At 43.0% G+C, this 16,915-nt stretch overlaps 1 protein-coding gene across 2 annotated transcripts; it reads left to right on the forward strand.

Moving 5' to 3' along the window:
* Positions 1-1,657: 1,657 nt before the first annotated feature.
* On the forward strand, positions 1,658-12,292 carry TSN (translin). 2 transcript variants are annotated; one of them, XM_016203426.2, is made up of 6 exons: positions 1,659-1,882; positions 2,984-3,077; positions 4,048-4,144; positions 5,915-6,030; positions 6,960-7,039; positions 10,320-12,292. In XM_016203426.2, the coding sequence occupies exons 1-6, from the start codon at positions 1,817-1,819 to the stop codon at positions 10,551-10,553; spliced, it is 687 nt and encodes a 228-aa protein (XP_016058912.1). In that variant the 5' UTR covers positions 1,659-1,816; the 3' UTR covers positions 10,554-12,292. The 2 variants fall into 2 exon arrangements, with proteins under 2 accessions (XP_016058913.1, XP_016058912.1); XM_016203427.2 differs by lacking the exon at positions 6,960-7,039 and having other exon boundaries at positions 1,658-1,882; positions 10,320-10,476.
* Positions 12,293-16,915: the final 4,623 nt, after the last annotated feature.

Here is a 16,915-nt window from a genome sequence, read left to right on the forward strand (position 1 = left end):
AACAAAAGATAACATGATGTCAGAAGCACAGACAAAACATGGAAAAAATCTTGTGTTTGAGCAAGTTGCTAAAACGGAGCTTTTCTAACCTGTTACATAATAGGGCTGGAGAGGTCAAGTTAGACAAGGTATTTAAAGCCTCTTGCAAATATTGTTAAATGGCAGGTAGCTGATAACAGCGTAATGATTAAGACAAACCATTTGGATCCCAGTTTCAATATTTACTAGCTTCCTGTGGCCTTTGGAGGAGAAAAAACACACCAACCTGTTGCCGTGGTTACTTCACTTATAACAACAGTATCAACTTCACAGAAATATGAGAAGATAAAACATGATCCTTCATGTAAAGTTTTAGAATGATGCCTGGCACAAAGCAAACAATAAACTACCATTTCATTGATACGAGTAGTCATTTTAATTCAGTTGGAGACTCCGTGCTGCTTGTAGACGTGCGCGCTTGCGTTTGTTGCGTAGGAGTGTGGAGAATGCTGCAAGGACAAACAAATCCTTACCGTGCTTTTGTCAACAAAGTGGAACTGGGGGAAGGAGGTGTTAGTCGAGTGTAAGAGAAATTTCCTACTATACACTGTGGACCCTAAGAAAGGAAAATAACTACAAACAAGGGCTCCCAGTGACTGGGCTCAAATTAATACAAAACGAAACAAACCAAACCTCCGCGCCCCGCACTCGTTCCCGCACAGTGCCTCTCACGCACGCCGCCCTGCAGGGAGAGCGCGCCGAGCGCCCCCTGGCGCTGCGCCCCGGCCTCTGCGGCAGCCGCGGGAAGGCCGGCTCCGCTCCCCTCAGCCTCCCGGCTTTCCCGCCTCCTCGGAGCTCTCCAGCTCCAGCCCGTTTCTTCACTGGCCAATCAGAGTGGCTCCATTCTGACCAATCAGGACATTGCCTTTTGAAGCAATGAGCCTGCGGCGATTTGGCGCCCGCAGGTACGAGCACGGACCAATCGGGGCCGAGGGGCGGGGCAGGGGCCCTGTGTCTGTGCGTCCGCTCCCTCGGGCTGTTCCCGCGACTTCCCCTCCGGGAGAAGACCGTTTCCCCGGCCCAGGAGCGGACCGACGCTTGCAGCGGAGCCGGGTGCCGGCCAGAGGGCCTGGCCCCAGCGCTGCTTCACAGCCAGGCCTGTTCGCGACTGGGCTGTTTGCACTGAATAAAGTTTTCTCTACCACGCTCCAAACTGGGGATTCCTGTCGGTGTTGAATTGGTGAGGACCGTTGGTTGACACGTGTAAAGTCACAGAATTTAAAAAATAGGTGATACACAGGAGGCGTTAAAAGAGCACAGGGATAAAGTTTTTGCTCACACTCCATTCCACACACTTTGCTGTTTCCTTGTACTTTTTGCAAATATTAATGCGTTTTCTTATTCTTAGGTGAAGGCTGCACTCTCCTCGTTCCCGCGCCTCTCTGGTACCGAACCACACCCCGCCCCCGTGCTGTGGCGTAAAATACAACGTGTAGGTTAACGGGCCGGCACCGCCGTCAAGCCGCACCCGCGCTTCCGCCAGCCCCCTACCCAGAGGCCCCCTCCGCGAGCTGTCTCCCGCGAGGTTTGCGGTGAGGTCCCCGGAGGGGCCCCGCCCACCGAGCGCGCTCCCGGGCAGGCATCGCGGCGGACAGCCCGGCTTCCGGCGCGCCGAGGGCCTCGGAGGACCCCAGCGACGGAGGCAGCGCAGGGCCCGGGGACAAGGTGCAGCGGTGGCTGTGGCCCTGGCGACAGACGGCGCGCGGGTTGCCTGTGGAGCTCCCTTAGCCGGCAGCCCTCGTCCTCGCCGCTGGCTGATCGCGGTGCCCCCGGCGCCATGTCTGTGAGCGAGATCTTCGTGGAGCTGCAGGGCTTTTTGGCCGCGGAGCAGGACATCCGGGAGGTGAGCCCCTCTCCTCACCACCTTTCCCTTCCTTGGTAGGTGGGCCCAGCCCCGGGTCCTTCCCGGTCGCTCGGCCTCCGAGGGCGGGGTGCTTCCCTCGCGTTTCAGCGTGGGGCGAGTTCCCGCTCCCGCTCCCGACTCCGGTCTCGCCTCCTCGCTCTGCCCTCACCGGAGTGTGTGTTTGCCCTTTTCAGCACTTGTTTACATCAAAGGCTCACTTAGCTCTTGGGACTCAGATAACGTGCGGTTTATGTGTTGTCGGTGTCTTAAAAGCACGTCTGGCCTCTCTAAACTCCTCTGGCTTCTCATTCCACGTAGGATAAAAATCCAACACTCTGGGTGTGTCTGTGTCCAATCTCATTTTACGCCATCTTCCGCTGTGTATTATGTTCACTTTACCTCCCTTCATTTCTCTAGTTCCCCAAATAGTTGCCTGTCTCAGAATTTTTGCATGTACTCTGCCCTTCTTGAAATTTGCTTCTTTCCGCTCTTTTCCTGATTATCTCATATTCATCTCCTTGATTTCACATTCCAAGTGGTCTTTTGCCTGTTACGTTTTCTAGTAACGCATTGCTATTTTAAGAAACTTGTGCAATTCCTATTTTTAAAATGTCTGTATCCCTCATTATATTGCCCTAAAGAAGAGGACTGTACTTGGTTCCCCGGTATTTACACAATGCCCAGTAGGTAAATATGCTCAGTAAATACTTGTAAAATGAATGAATGAAAAATACCCATCCCTTGTGTTGCATTTCATTCTTGTCTTTACAAACTACATTCAGATACTTCACCTCCTTTAATTTTTGTAGTGCTCCTGTGGGATAGTTGGGGTGCGTGGGTGGCTGTGATGTTTTGAAAGTTAAATGAGAAGCCTAAGGCTTTTTAATGACTCCGAAAGGTCTCATAGAGGAAGTAAGTGGAGAAGTCAGGATTCAAACCTGGATATTTTCTGTACCAGTTCAGTCCTTGTAAAGACTGTTAGTGTTTTCAATGTATGTGAAGGTGTTATAAATCAAATATGCTACATAGCATATTTGGTTTGAGGCTGTGATAATAATGGTGTTGAATTTACCTGATACTTTGGTTTTTAATTTTTTCTAGGAAATCCGAAAAGTAGTGCAGAGTTTAGAACAAACAGCTCGGGAGATTTTAACTCTACTACAAGGGGTCCATCAGGGTGCTGGGTTTCAGGACAGTAAGTGCTTTGTTTTGATTTTGGAGGTTTTAATCCAGTTTATAATCTCATATAAAGAGCTTCCATCCAAAAGACATTTCACCTCTGTATCATTTTTTTATGAAAAATGCTCCTTGTACTTTATGGTGAATAAAAATTGGAGAAGTAGGTGAGTTGTTCGTTTTTACAGGTTTACAGAATTCTGTGTTTTGGTTGATATTCCACTTTCACGTGATATGGAATGTTTTCTATTGTGGTGGAGTCCTGCTGACTTTAATGGTGGCAGTGTCATAGTTCACTTGTGTATTTAGTATCTTTTATTTGGCCCTTAAAAAAACCCACCTAACCTTTCAGTCAACGAGTATGGTTTAATGTGCATTTGTAGAAATGGCCAGTGTAAAATGTTCTAATGTTTATAGTTAGCCCCTTGAATGGAGATCAGTTATGATAAATTTAGACATGGAACCTCCATTGTAAGCTGTAGCCAGCATAACTGAAAGAACCGAAATACACTTTCAGATAGAGAATGATGTATCCTGTGATTTACAGGTGTCAGAGGCAAGGCATTTTTCTCCGTGATATGTAGTTGGTCAGCCTGATTGAGAATAATTGCTAAAACTTCTTTTTGACCAAATATGAGAGCTAGAAGCAATTCAATTTTAGGCCTCCTTTGAGGACTGCCTAGGAATGCATCGGGTGCACAGCCCCTTAAGGATGAGGTTATTAATGATAGTTTCCCGATGTGTTTCCTAACGTTCCCTTTCAGCAAGTTTTTGTTTGTTTATTTTTCAGTATTGGTTGATCAGTAGGGAAACTAGAGGTGAAAATTTGAAAGCCAGGTTGAAAAGTAGAGATGCATACCCTGTCATGAGCTTTTTAAAAAAGTTGATTTATTTCCAGGTAGACTGCATATATTAATAAGCAATAACTGTATTTGAAATTTTGTCTTTCATTATTATGTTTGATTGTCTTTTTTTGTGTGTGTGATCAGTTCCAAAGAGGTGTTTGAAAGCTCGAGAACATTTTGGTACCGTAAAAACACATCTAATGTCTTTGAAGACCAAGTTCCCTGCTGAACAGTATTACAGGTTTGTAAGAAAAGTAGCATTATTTTATAATGTTAAGTTAAAAAAAAAGGGAGAAAAATTATATGTATGGAATAATTGTTTAGCACTAGGTAAAAATCCCTCTATGGAGACGAAGCAACAAAGAGAAAAATAATCAAACTTTTTTTTTAAAAATATATCTTAATTGATTTCAGAGAGAGGAAGGGAGAGGGGGAGAGAGAGAAACATCAATGATGAGAGTCATTGATCAGCTGCCTCCTTCATGCCCCCGACTGGGGTCAAGCCTGCAACCTGGGCATGTGCCCTGACTGGGAACTGAATTGTGATCTCCTGGATCCTAGGTTGATGCTCAACCACTGAGCCATGCCCAGCCGGGCAGAATCAAACTGTTAATGGCAGTATTTTAATGGTGACAAAATTGGTGATACTACTTTCTTCCTTTTTATTTTCAAAATTTTCTTAAAGATCATGTATAATTTTTGCAATGAAAAAGCAGTTAAAAACAAAGTATTTGTTGTATGAGGTCAAAATAGAGAATATCTCTTTAGTATATTTAAGTTACTTGTGAGATTGGATGGACCATATCTCTATTAAGGTTATTGGATTAGGTGACAGTATATATGGAGTTGAGTTTTACCTCAAAGCTTGAATTTCACTGCCATGTAACATACTTATTTAATATTTTATGCCATATATTGTTGAATTTATACCACCATTAATTTTAAGGTACACATTTTATGTACCTCTGTGGAAGAAAAATTGTTGCCAATCACAATTGTGAAACATTTAGATTGTAGAATGCATCCTGATTTTGCAGATATTAAGCAGAAAAGCTGCATCTGAATATTGATGAAATATGGTAAATAAGAACCTAAAATTTTAAGGAAGGGATTGGCAAACTGCCTGTCGCCTGCTGCCTCTGGAAGCTAAGAATTGCTTCTTTATTTTAAAGGGTTGTTAAAAAAGAAAAAGTCTGATAAGAATATGTAACAGAATGAAAGTGACCTGCAAAGCTTAAAATATTTACTATCTGGCCCTTCACAGAGAAAATTTGCCAAACCCTGTGAAGGTAGTAACTGAAGCATAGAGAAGGAGGATGATAGAATTGTCAGGGTCTTTGGAGACCATGTAATTTGGAGGTCACATACAGGTGCCCTGTGGCTGATTTCGCCCTCAGAAGGTTTTGTTTGGCCTGCATTGTGTTGACAGTTTTTTTTCTGAATTTGTTGCCACATTTGAAAATAAGGAGTTGTCAAATTTCCTGTTTCTTTTTCAGGCTTCTAGCTCAGTTTAATTGTAATATCCTGATGTTTTAAGTCTCTATTTAGTGATGGCAAGTGTTAATTATTTCTTAATATGTGAATCAGGATTTTTATGATATCCTGTGCTCAAACTGTAGGATGAGTTAGGTGTTGAAGCTGATGTACCATTGTGATTCTCATCAGTCTTCAGTTACCAATATTTATTTTTCTCAGAGCATTATCATTGTTCTTATTTATTAAACTTGTCATCCATAATCTTCAGTTGTAAATTTTTTTATTCATAAAATTGCGTCATGCTTATTTATTAAACTTTTAATAAGTAATTATTATAAATTTGAACTTGCAAAATTTATACTAAATCCATTTAATTAAACATCATATTGCTCTTACATGTTTTATATATTGCAGTTTCATGTAAAATTTTATTTGAAAAAGGATTCTGATTCTAAAACCTTTGAACTTGATTGTATAAACCTGTCTTTTTAAAGGCCCCTAGTCCCTCAACCTAAACATGCTTGTATTCATGTAGATTTCACGAGCACTGGAGGTTTGTGTTGCAGCGGTTGGTCTTCTTGGCAGCATTTGTTGTGTACTTGGAATCAGAAACACTAGTGACTCGAGAAGCAGTCACAGAAATTCTTGGCAGTAAGTGTCTTCATTAGTATTGGTCTGGAGAGTCAGGCACAGTAGGTTAATTTCTGGTGGGAGAAGCTGTTGGCTTATACTTTCTATTACAATAAATGAGAACTAGGTGGAGAACTAGTTACTTGGAAACAAAAGCTAAAAATATGTAGTGGCTTGCTCTTTGTACTTGGGTGTTTTGTTTGTACAATATAATTTTTTTGAAATGTCTTTACTGATTTTTAGAGAGAGAGGAAGGGAGAGGGAGAGAGAAACATTGATTGGCTGCCTCCTGCACGCCCCCTACTGGGGGTCGAGCCTGCAACCTGGGTATGTGCCCTGACTGGGAATTGAACAAGCAACCTTTTGGTGCATGGGACCATGCCCAACCAACTGGCCAGGGCTGTAAAATTTAATTTTAAAAATTTGAAGGCTATAGAAAAGTTCAAAGAATAATACAGTGAACACCTGTTTACACCTCACTTGGACTCACTACTTGTTAACATTTTGCCACATCTGCTTAGCCTCACTTTGCGTGTGTGTGTGCATGTGTGCATCTGTGTGCACTTATAAACCATTTGAAGTCAGTTGCAGATATGGCTTGTCCTTGCATCTTCTAAAAACAGATATTCTCTGACATAACTAGGTACCATTCTTTATGGTATTACTTTTTGAGAGAAGAGTGGAAGGGAAAATTGAATTTTGCTTAAGAACTAGAAAAATTTGCAGTGAGGTCTAATTGCCAAGGTAAATATTGTATGTCAACTGTAACTGAAAAATAAAAATTACTAGGGAAAGAAATATTGTTTTAAATGATTCATCCTTTTTCCATTTACCTGGAGAGAAGTTCTGTGTGTGTTTGTGTGTGCGTGCATGCGCAGGCACACATTTAAATGCTAAGGCTTAAGTTTTATTCACATCCTGACCTTATCTTTACTTTGATATTTTTTTAGTTGAGCCAGATCGGGAGAAAGGATTTCATCTGGATGTAGAAGATTATCTCTCAGGAGTTCTCATTCTTGCTAGTGAACTGGTAATAAGCCTAGTAATTTGCCATTTGCCTTTTTTTTTTGGTATTTTTTTTACTGAGGTAACATTGGTTAATAACATAAAAACTTCAGGTGTATACAACATTATAACTTGATATCTATATACTCTATTGCATGCTCACACCAAAAGTCTGGTTTCCATCTGTCACCGTGTATTTGACCCCTTTTACCATTTCACTCCCCGCCTTCCTCCCCTCCGGTAAATACCAGTCTGTTGTCTGTATCTGTGAGTTTTTGTTTTGTTTTGCTTGTTTTTTTAGATTCCAGATATGAGAGCATACGATAGTTATCTTTCTCCATCTTAATTTCCCTTGCCATGCTACCCTCAAGGTCCTCCCGTGTTGTCACAAATGGCAAGATTTCATTCTTAAAGCTGAGTAGTATTCCATTGTATATATACCACTACTTCTTTATTCATTCATCCACCCATGGACACTTAAGTTTTTTTATGTATCTTGGCTGTTATAAATAAAGCTTCAGTGTACACACTGTATGTCTTTTCAAATGTTTTCATATTTGGATAAATACCCAGAAGTAAAATAGGTAGTTCTACATATAATAGTTCTATTCTTAGTTTTTTTGAGGAATCTCCATACTATTTTTCACAGCGGCTGCACCAGTTTACTTTCCCATCAATATCGTGTATGAGGGTTCCCTTTCCTGCACATCCTCACCAGCATTTGTTATCTCTTGTTTATTTGATAATAACCATTCTAACAGGGGTGAAGTGATATCTCATTGTGGTTTGGATTTGCATTTCCCTGATGATTAGTGATATTGAGCATCTTTTCATGTGTCTGTTGGCCATCTGTATGTCTTCCAATGAAAAATGGCTGTTCAGATCCTCTGCCCATTCTTAATTAGGTAGTTGTTTTTGTTGTTGAGTTGTATGAGTTCTTATATTTTCAATATCAATCTCTTACTGTAAGTACCATTTGCAAATATCTTGTCCCATTTGGTTGGTTGCCTTTTAAAAAAAATTATTATTGATGGTTTCCTTTCTTGTGCAAAAACTTTTTAGTTTGATGTCCCATTTGTTTGTTTGTTTATTTATTTATTTTCGTGAATTTGGAGTCAAATTCATGAAAACACCACTAAGACTGATGACCAGAAGCTTGGTGCCTATGTCATCGTCTGTGTGTTTTATTGTTTTCAGGGTTAACATTCAAGTCTTTAGTGCATTTTTAGTTAATTTTTATGTATGGTGTACAATGATGTTTTAGTTTCATTCTTTTGTTAGGGCTGTCCAGAGAGATTTTCTTCATTGTATATACTCTTGGTTCCTTTGTTGTAAATTAGTTGTCCATATATGTGTGGGTTTATTTCTGGGCTCTCGGTTATGTTCCATTGGTCTGTGTGTCTTTTTCTGCCATTATCTTACTGTTTTGATTATTGTAGCTTTGTAGTATAATTTGAAATTGGGTAGTGTGATACCTTTGGATGTGTTCCTTTTTCCTCAAGATTTCTATTTGGGGTCTTTTGTGGTTCTGTACAAATTTGAGGATTTTTGTTGTTGTTGTTCTATTTCTATGAAAAGTACCATTGGGATTTTGATAGGGATTGCATTGAATCTGTGGATTGCTTTAGATAATATGGACATTTTAACCATGTAATTTCATCCAATCCACGGACACAATGTTTTTTCACTTATTTTTGTTTTTAATTTCTTTCAAGAAAGACTGTCTTATACTTTTCAGTGTACAGATGTTTCCTTTTATTCCTAGGTATTTTATTCTTTCTATTGCAGCTGTAAATGGGGTTGTTTTCTTTATTTTTCTTTCTGATAGCTCATTGTTAGTATATAGAAATTTAACAGATTTCCGTATGTTGGTTTTGTATCCTGAAACTTTATTTGTTTATTACTTCTAACAGTTTTTTGATGGAATCTTTAGGATTCTCTATGTGTAAAATCATGTCATCTGCAAATAGTGACAGTTTTACTTCTTCCTGTCCAATTTGGGTGCCTTTTATTTCTTGCCTAATTCCTCTGGCTAGGACTTCTAGTAATATGTTGAGTAAAAGTGGCAAGAGTGGGCATCCTTGTCTTGTTTCTGATCTTAGAGGAAAAGCTTTCAGTTTTTCACTGTTGAGTATGAAGTTAGCTAGCTTTGGGTTTGTCTTACATGGCTTTTATTATGTTGAGGTACTTTTCCTTCTATACCTACCTTATTGAGAGATTTTTTTAAAAAAAATCATAAATGGATGTTGTATCCTGCCAAATGCTATTTCTGTATCTAGTAAGATGACCATATGATTTTTAGCCCTCATTTTGTTAATGTGCACCCCATTGATTGATTTGCAAATGTAGAACCATCCTTATGTCCCTCAATGAATTGCATTTGATTGTGGTGTATGATCCTTTTAATGTATTGTTGTATTTGATTTGCTAGTATTTTATTGAGGACTTTTGGACTTTTGCGTCTATGTTTATCAGAGATACTAGCCTGTAGTCTTTTTTGTGTGTGTGTTGTCCCTGACTGGTTTTGGTTTCAGAATAATGTTGGCCATGTAAAATGAGTTAGGAAACATTCATTCCTTCCTCTTCAATATTCTGGAAGAGTTGAAGATGGATAGATGTTAAATGTTCTTTGAATGTTGGTAGAATTCACCGGTGAAGCTGTCTGGTCCTGGAGCCATTGGTTTTTTCATCTTCCCATTTTGCTTTCATTTTTTTTAAATGGGCACAAAAATTCAGGGAGTCTGATTCATTTATAAGCCATCTGTTGGTCACCAGATAGTCATTGACTGTGCACTGTATGTATTGTGTTTTCCTAGTCATCAGAGAAATGCCAGTTCTAATGATGAGATAGCTGTGCGTATTTACTAATGTGTGAATTTTTAAAAGATGATAATACCTTTTTGTTTCAAAGTAGTGGCAAAACATATTTTTGGTAACTGTGTTAACTTATGTAATTGTTTTGGAGAACAACTTGCCTATGTAACGGTATGAATTATTCTTTCTTTTATCCCCTTAGTCTCTTTCCTGAGAAGTTATCTTACAAAAATAATTCTAAAGACGAAAAAAAAGCTGTTATAAGGGTATTCACTATGGGCTTACTAATATTTATGAAAAATAAATCGTAGAAATCAAATAAAATGATTAGTTATTAAGTTAGTAGTAATATTAAACATTTATCAAAATTGTATTTGTCAAAGGTACTATATAAAAGCTGTGTAGCCTGAGGGTCTTGTAGTTGTGATTTGGAGGACATGCTGAGACGGAGCCCAGTTGTAACGTGTCCTGGTTTCTCTTTCCTTGTGTAGTCAAGGCTGTCTGTCAACAGCGTGACTGCTGGAGACTACTCCCGGCCCCTTCACATCTCCACCTTCATCAATGAGCTGGATTCCGGTTTCCGCCTTCTCAACCTGAAAAACGACTCCCTGAGGAAGCGCTACGATGGCTTGAAGTACGACGTGAAGAAAGTAGAGGAGGTGGTCTATGACCTCTCCATCCGGGGCTTCAATAAGGAGACAGCAGCAACTTGTGTAGAGAAATAGGGACTCTGCCCAGGCCTGGCCCTGCTGACCTCAGTGGTTGCCAGTGAGGGTGAGCACAGTGTTGCTCACCGTAGTTACGATGTCCTGTTGCTAAGCACCTCGCTTTATTTTCTTAGCCAGTTGTGTGGTGTATGTATCATAATTGAAACACTTCTTTGGGGGTAAAAGAATAGCTTTTACAAGGACAGGTTTTTCTCTGTTGTTTCAGTGAATTTGCTTTGTAATTCAGTTTTGTCAAAAGTGCAAATGTCAGTTCCTTGGTAAAGTTCATTTCCTGCTTTCCCTGATGCTGTTGATGTACTTGATGGGGGAGTTTTATTGTCTTGTGAGTCTTCAGAAGTGATCCTCGGTATTTTCTATATTCAAATTAGCCATCTATACACAAGTGTGAAGACAGATAATTAAAGAGGATGGTTGCCAAGCAAAGGACACTTATTTTATATTTTCCTCTCTTATTTTAAGCCAGGTGAGTAAATCAGGTGTTGAAATTTTTTGCAAGGGAGTTATAGCTTCAGGGTTCTCTCACTGCCATCAAAATATAGAATTAAACTGAAAAGTCAAGTTCAACAGATAATTTTGGGAAGTTTTTGTATTAAAGGATTGAGTAACATCGTATCATTTGGCTCTGTTTACCAGGTGTGTGTGGAGGTAGCGCTTAGTGTTTTAAACACCTTGGTTTCCTGATGTTGCCTTAACGTTTTGCTGTTGCAAGCAATTAAAAATTGTTTTCACACACATCTTTTAAGACTTCACATGATACATTTCTAAGATAGGAAACCTTTCCCCTAGCAGCCAGCTAGACTGTTTGGTGTAGGAGTATAAAGCCACCCAGTCAAGTTAACTAGTGATACCCTGACTGGTGTGGTCTGAGAGAAAAAAGCTATGTTTTGTCTAGAAGAAAGAAAAGCTTGGATAAATAAATCAGCTGATTTGGCACTGTTTTTTAGAGTAAGCAGTTTCAGGTTGTTGATAACACTCCCAACAGTCAGGTTTTAGATCCACTGTTTGGAGTAAGCCACGTAAATCTTGTCGGCGCCCTCCCCTCTGAATTTCAGGCAGTACTAAGAATACCTGCCATGTCATTTTTACTACTGAATTGAAGTTACTAAAATGGTGACAATCCACAGTTTTTTGGAGGTCACTGAAAGGAAGTTGCCAGTGTTTCTGAAACAACCTGAAGATTTTAGGTGTATCACCCTTCCATGCCTGATTCCATCGTGGGCTTTCTGCTTGTACAGTGGGATATTTGGCATAGAAATCAGAGCTTCTATCATGTTGAGTTAAGGACTCACCAAATTTTCCATCATGAGGAAAGAAGTAGAAATGAGGCATAAATTGCTCTGCATTGTTGGGTTTTAGAGTTTCTCTTGATAGCACTTTCTGCAGAAGAGTTTGTAGAAAAAAGAAAAATATTAGGATCCCTGAAGTGCTTGGGATGGTCATCTCCATTGTGCGATACAAACACTGTCTGGATTGAGTATAATATGCATTTAATTACATGATCACACATAGCAGTACTTTTGACGGTTTTCTTTGCCTCTTCAAGTAAATTGATTCTGCTTGAGAACATTCAAGTTCTTGGCAGAAGTGGATTTCAGTTTTAAAAGCATTTTAAGTGTGGGAGCACATTCTGGTCTTGTAAATCCATTTGAGAATTTAGAAGTGTCATGTCTATAATTATTCATTTGTGTTTGTTGCTGGCTTATTGTAAAGCAATAAAAACTGGGTATTATTTTTTCCCCCGGTCTTTTGTAAATTAGTGTTCTGCCGTGAGAACTCTGCTCTATGGAGAATACATTCTGACTTGTTTGAGGCTGAGGAAGACCAGGGGTGATAGAGCACATGCTGCTGTGCAGTCGTTAAAATAAGAGATAGCAGGTTTGTGATCTACCGTGATTGGGAATTACAAGTATTTTAACTGAAGTTGTGGGGAAGCATTGGCTCTGGCTTTACTAAACCAGAATTGCTTTATTCAGTTTTAGAAAATCAAGCAGGTTAGAGAAAGTAGAGATGAATTAGTGGGTGCTTTCTTCATAGACATAAGGAGAAAAGAACTCCATAAAAACATCGTAAGATTTGCTGTCTTGAACGATATGAGTAATGTGTAAGAGACTTTAATAAAGAGTGAAAGCTTTGGTAGTGTTCTGAGACATTTACTTAAGCAAGTGGCTAAAGAGATGAGATGGAGATGCAGGTTGCTACTGGCATAATTTCATAATTGTGCCCTCGCAAATTATAGCTTTCGTTTCTTGGTCTGGACCAAACCATTTGCCCTCTTCTGGTAGAGCATTACTGTCAGCCAACTCCAAAGTAAGACGTTTTCTGAACCCGCAATAATTCTTAGTATATGTTATAATAAGCATTAAACAGATAAAAATAAGCGATCTCCCCTCCCTTCGAACAATAATAAACAGTTTAGGGAGGTGAAGTGGATTGAACTGGTTGGTTGAGGGACGGTGGGGGTGGGGGAGAGAGGAGTCTAGATTACTGTCTGGTTTCTGATCTGGGTGAGAATAGATTGAGGTGCTGCTGAGGAAGGGACTGTAGGGGGAGGTCATGACGGGGGGGGTTGGCAGATGATGCATTTGCTTTTGAGTAGGTTGGATTTATGTTCTTCATGGGTCAGCTAGGTCCAGCAGGACTTTGGGTGAGAGGGAAACCCCAAGCCAGCCTGGAGATCGCTTGGATGGCTTCAGCGTATATGTGGATAAATCAAGAGGGTGGGTAAGGCCTCCCTGGAGAGCATATGGAATGAGAACAGCAATGAGCTGAGGATAAACCCCTGGTTAACAGCAGGGTTTAGTGTGTTAGGCAGAGGAAGTGGAGTCCATGAGGAAATGGAGAAATGGTTAGAGAGGTCACCAGAAAACAGGGAGAGTGGCTGGTCACAGAAGAGTCTTCAGAAGGTTTTTTCAGTGAGAGACTTAAAATACATAATTTCACAGCCTCAGGGCCTTGTGACTGTCTGGCAAATCTAGATTATGCTGTGGAAACAACCCCCACAACTCAGGCCTAGAACAAGGTCTCTCTCACACTTCCTGTCCATTGCAGGTTGCTGGGGGTCTGCTCCGCTTCCTCAGAGAAGCCACCGACTGGACCATTGCCAGTTGCGGTGGGAGGGAAAGAGCTGGAGGGTCTTGTACAGCATGCTCTTGTCTGGAAGTAACGTATCACTTTCTCGGTGGGTATGGGCAGCTGTGCACGCCTTCTCTGTGTCTACATGGTTATTGCACCACAGCCTTTCCCAGAGCCAGCGAGGGCTGGGCAGACGTGATGGGGTCCCGTTGGGGTGGGCAGTCAAACCTCAGCAGGGACTGTTCATGTCCGTAGTTCTCTTCCATGACAGTGACAGGAATTTCCCCGTGTCTGTGCCTGAATCGTCCTGGTTCGGCTCTGGCAGGGAGATCCAGTCATAAGGGTGGTACTAGCTTTGTTTTGAATCACTGTGTGAACTGGGAAGCATCCCTTCACATCCCTGGGATACAACCTCGTATCCACCAGGGTGATTCAGAGGTGACATTGCCCGTGGATGCCAAAGACCCTGAGCTTTCACCTGCTCCACATCTGTCACCCTCCAGGAGTGGCTGAGCCTTAGTTACTCTGGGGAGCTGCCCCTCCTCCGTTTGTCCACACAGTGAGGTGAGGTGGACGCCTTTTCGTTGGCACAGGGCAGAAGGACTCAGTGCCATCGTAGTGCCTCTACCCTTTGAAGAACACAGACGGGGCTCCTGGCGTCCGCAACACCCTGCCAGGGAGCTGGGACTCTGGACCACCTCCAGGCTGGATGCAGGTTTTAGCAGTTCCTTGTCCAACCGACCGCTGTACAATTGGGAAACTGAGGCCTGGGAGAAGCAGGGACAGGCCCAAGGCCACTTGATGGCAGTCTTGGATGGATGGAGAATGTGGGAGTCCCGGGGCAGGGCTGAACTCCACTCATGGGGTTTGCTAAGGGAATGAGAGTCCCCAGGACCCCAGCCCACCCTAGCCCATGCACGGGCTCCTCTAGTGAAAATGCACACTGGTACACGACACAACCACTCACATCAGAAAAGGGGACATTAAGGCATGGGGGCAGAGGAGGAGTGCAGCTTGGGCAGGTGACTCAGCCAAGAGGAGAAAGAAGTTCGAGACAGCTCTGCCGTGGGGCAGCAGCCTCCAGTCTCCCAGATCATGACCAGGGTCCACAGCATGGAGAGGGGAGATGTCAAGATGATGGGCATGGGAACCCAGAGCCCCAAGAATCTGCTGGGCCAGGATTGTGTGCAGAGCCGGCAGAAGACGGCAGCGCCTGGGGTCTGAAATGCACAGCTCTGGGGAGAAACCGCTAGGATCAGCCCATTTCTTTCCCCACCCCACTGAGGGGTGGAGGGTCAAGACGAGAAGCCCTGGGTCTCATCCTTCAAGGACCTGGGGGCTTGCAGCGGGAACCCGGAGTTCACGGGCACAGAGGTGCTGTCGGTTCTCCGCCCATGACCCTAGGCCCCTGGAGTTGGGGAGTATGCTTCCTATGCTCAGAGATACTTCTGAGCACAGAAGATTGGTGCCTTGAAGTCAAGACTGTGGGTACAGCAGCCAGTGGCAGAGCATTAGACCACTTACCCTTGGACTTGGGCAAAGGCCATGTCAAATGGGATCTTTGCAAGTCACCGGCGTAGATGGATTGGGCCCCAGCATTCCACCTGAAGAACTTGGACCCTCCTGTGAGGATTTTCAGTAAAATAACCCAGGTCAATAAAACCGGGCGTGGCAAATAGAACACTGACTGGAAGTTGGTGGAGAAAAATAATTTTCATTTGATTCAGATCAACAGACTATCCAAAAGTACACACTGAAGTTTTCTTAGAGAGGCAGAGCTCACTGTCAATTACGCTGTGGACAAAAATTATGCCACTTATTTCAAACAAAAGTGATCCCAATTCAGGCACTTTCAATGAATTAAATGTAAATACGGACTGTCAATTAGTTCACCGTGTTATGTTTTTCCAGGAGGGCCAAAGAATTAAAACATTATATTGGGTTTTCTTGGGAAAATACTTTCTTACAAACATTTTCCAATACTGTTTAATTCTGATTTTATTTTTTAACACAGAATAAAAATATTTTGAGTGATTGAAGTTTATGCGGTGAAGTACTGTGTAAAATTAGCAGGGACCGAAATGGAAAGTAAAAGCAGCCAGGCCACTTACACTTTTGCATTACATGTGCTAGATTGGCGCCCACTGAAGTGAACCTTGCCATTCAGTGTGGGTAGGTGTGTTAGTTGTGCTGCATCAGCACGTGACTCCCTTAACTTCAGCAGCACATCACTACCTATGTTTGCAAACAAGTTCTGGATGGGCGCTGAGCGTGGAGAGGCTGGGCTTGTTCATGTGGTTATCAGGAAACCAGAGCGCTTCCACCATGTGACTTTTCCACCCCCAGGACCACCATGACTTCCTTCTGTATCTGTGAGCAGAAGTGGGGAGACCATGGGAAAATGCATGCGGGAGTATTGCACAGGACAGGTCTGCAATGGCGCACACCAGTTTCTTTGTTTTTGCTCTGGCAACGAACAACACTCATCTGGCCACAAGGCGGGCTGGGAGATGTCCAGCTGTGGGTCCCGGGAAGGAGAACGGATTTTGATGGAGGGCTAAAGTTCTCTGCCACAGAGAGTTACTCATTCAGTTCATAATATTTTTTCAATAAAATGCCACTCGAAATTCCAGTGGGATTTTTCACAGAAATAGAACAAACAATCCTAACGTCGGAGGGCCACAAAGGGCCCCTGAAGAGACAAAGCAATCTTGAGAACAAAGCCGGAGGGATCACGCTCCCTGACTTCAAACTATGTCACAAAGCCCCTGTAACCAAAACAGTGAGGTGCTGGAATAAAAGACACACAGGTCAGTGTAGCAAAATGCAGAGCTCAGTATGAACACGCCAAGCGCTGCCGGCGCGCTAGAGGCCGCGCAGGGAAAGGCCGGCGCAGGGAAGGGCCCGGCACAGGGAGGGTTCCCCCCCCCCCCCCCGCAAGGAAGGACCCCGCGCAGGGAGAGCCGCCCCCGCAGGGAAGGGCCCAGAGCAGGGAAGGGCCCCGCGCAGGGAGAGGCCCCGCGCACCGCCGCGGCACTGGCCGCCCCCCGAGACTGCGGGTTCTGCACAGGCCCTTCCCCTGCTCTGGGCTCAGCGCTCCGTCCGCACAGGACCCTCCGCCCTTCTCCCCACCCTTTCCTCCCGCGGTGGCATCTCCCCTGGGCCGAGGAAAGGAAGCTCCAGTCGGCACAGATCCGGCCCCAGGGCGTCCAGAGGAAACGGAGCCGCTTTCCCGGACGCTGCGCTTGGCCCCAGGCAGGGCGCGTGCACGCGGCTCGCAGCTCCGG

Source organism: Miniopterus natalensis, chromosome 8 (assembly GCF_054644295.1).
Source record: "Miniopterus natalensis isolate mMinNat1 chromosome 8, mMinNat1.hap1, whole genome shotgun sequence".
Taxonomy (NCBI): domain Eukaryota; kingdom Metazoa; phylum Chordata; class Mammalia; order Chiroptera; family Miniopteridae; genus Miniopterus; species Miniopterus natalensis.

Coding starts and splice junctions, on each gene's coding strand:
- TSN (XM_016203426.2), top strand. CDS start 1,817: ATGTCTGTGAGCGAGATCTTCGTGGAGCTGCAGGGCTTTTTGGCCGCG. Junction 4,145..5,914: donor CCTGCTGAACAGTATTACAG/GTTTGTAAGAAA, acceptor GTATTCATGTAG/ATTTCACGAGCACTGGAGGT. Junction 7,040..10,319: donor TCATTCTTGCTAGTGAACTG/GTAATAAGCCTA, acceptor TTCCTTGTGTAG/TCAAGGCTGTCTGTCAACAG.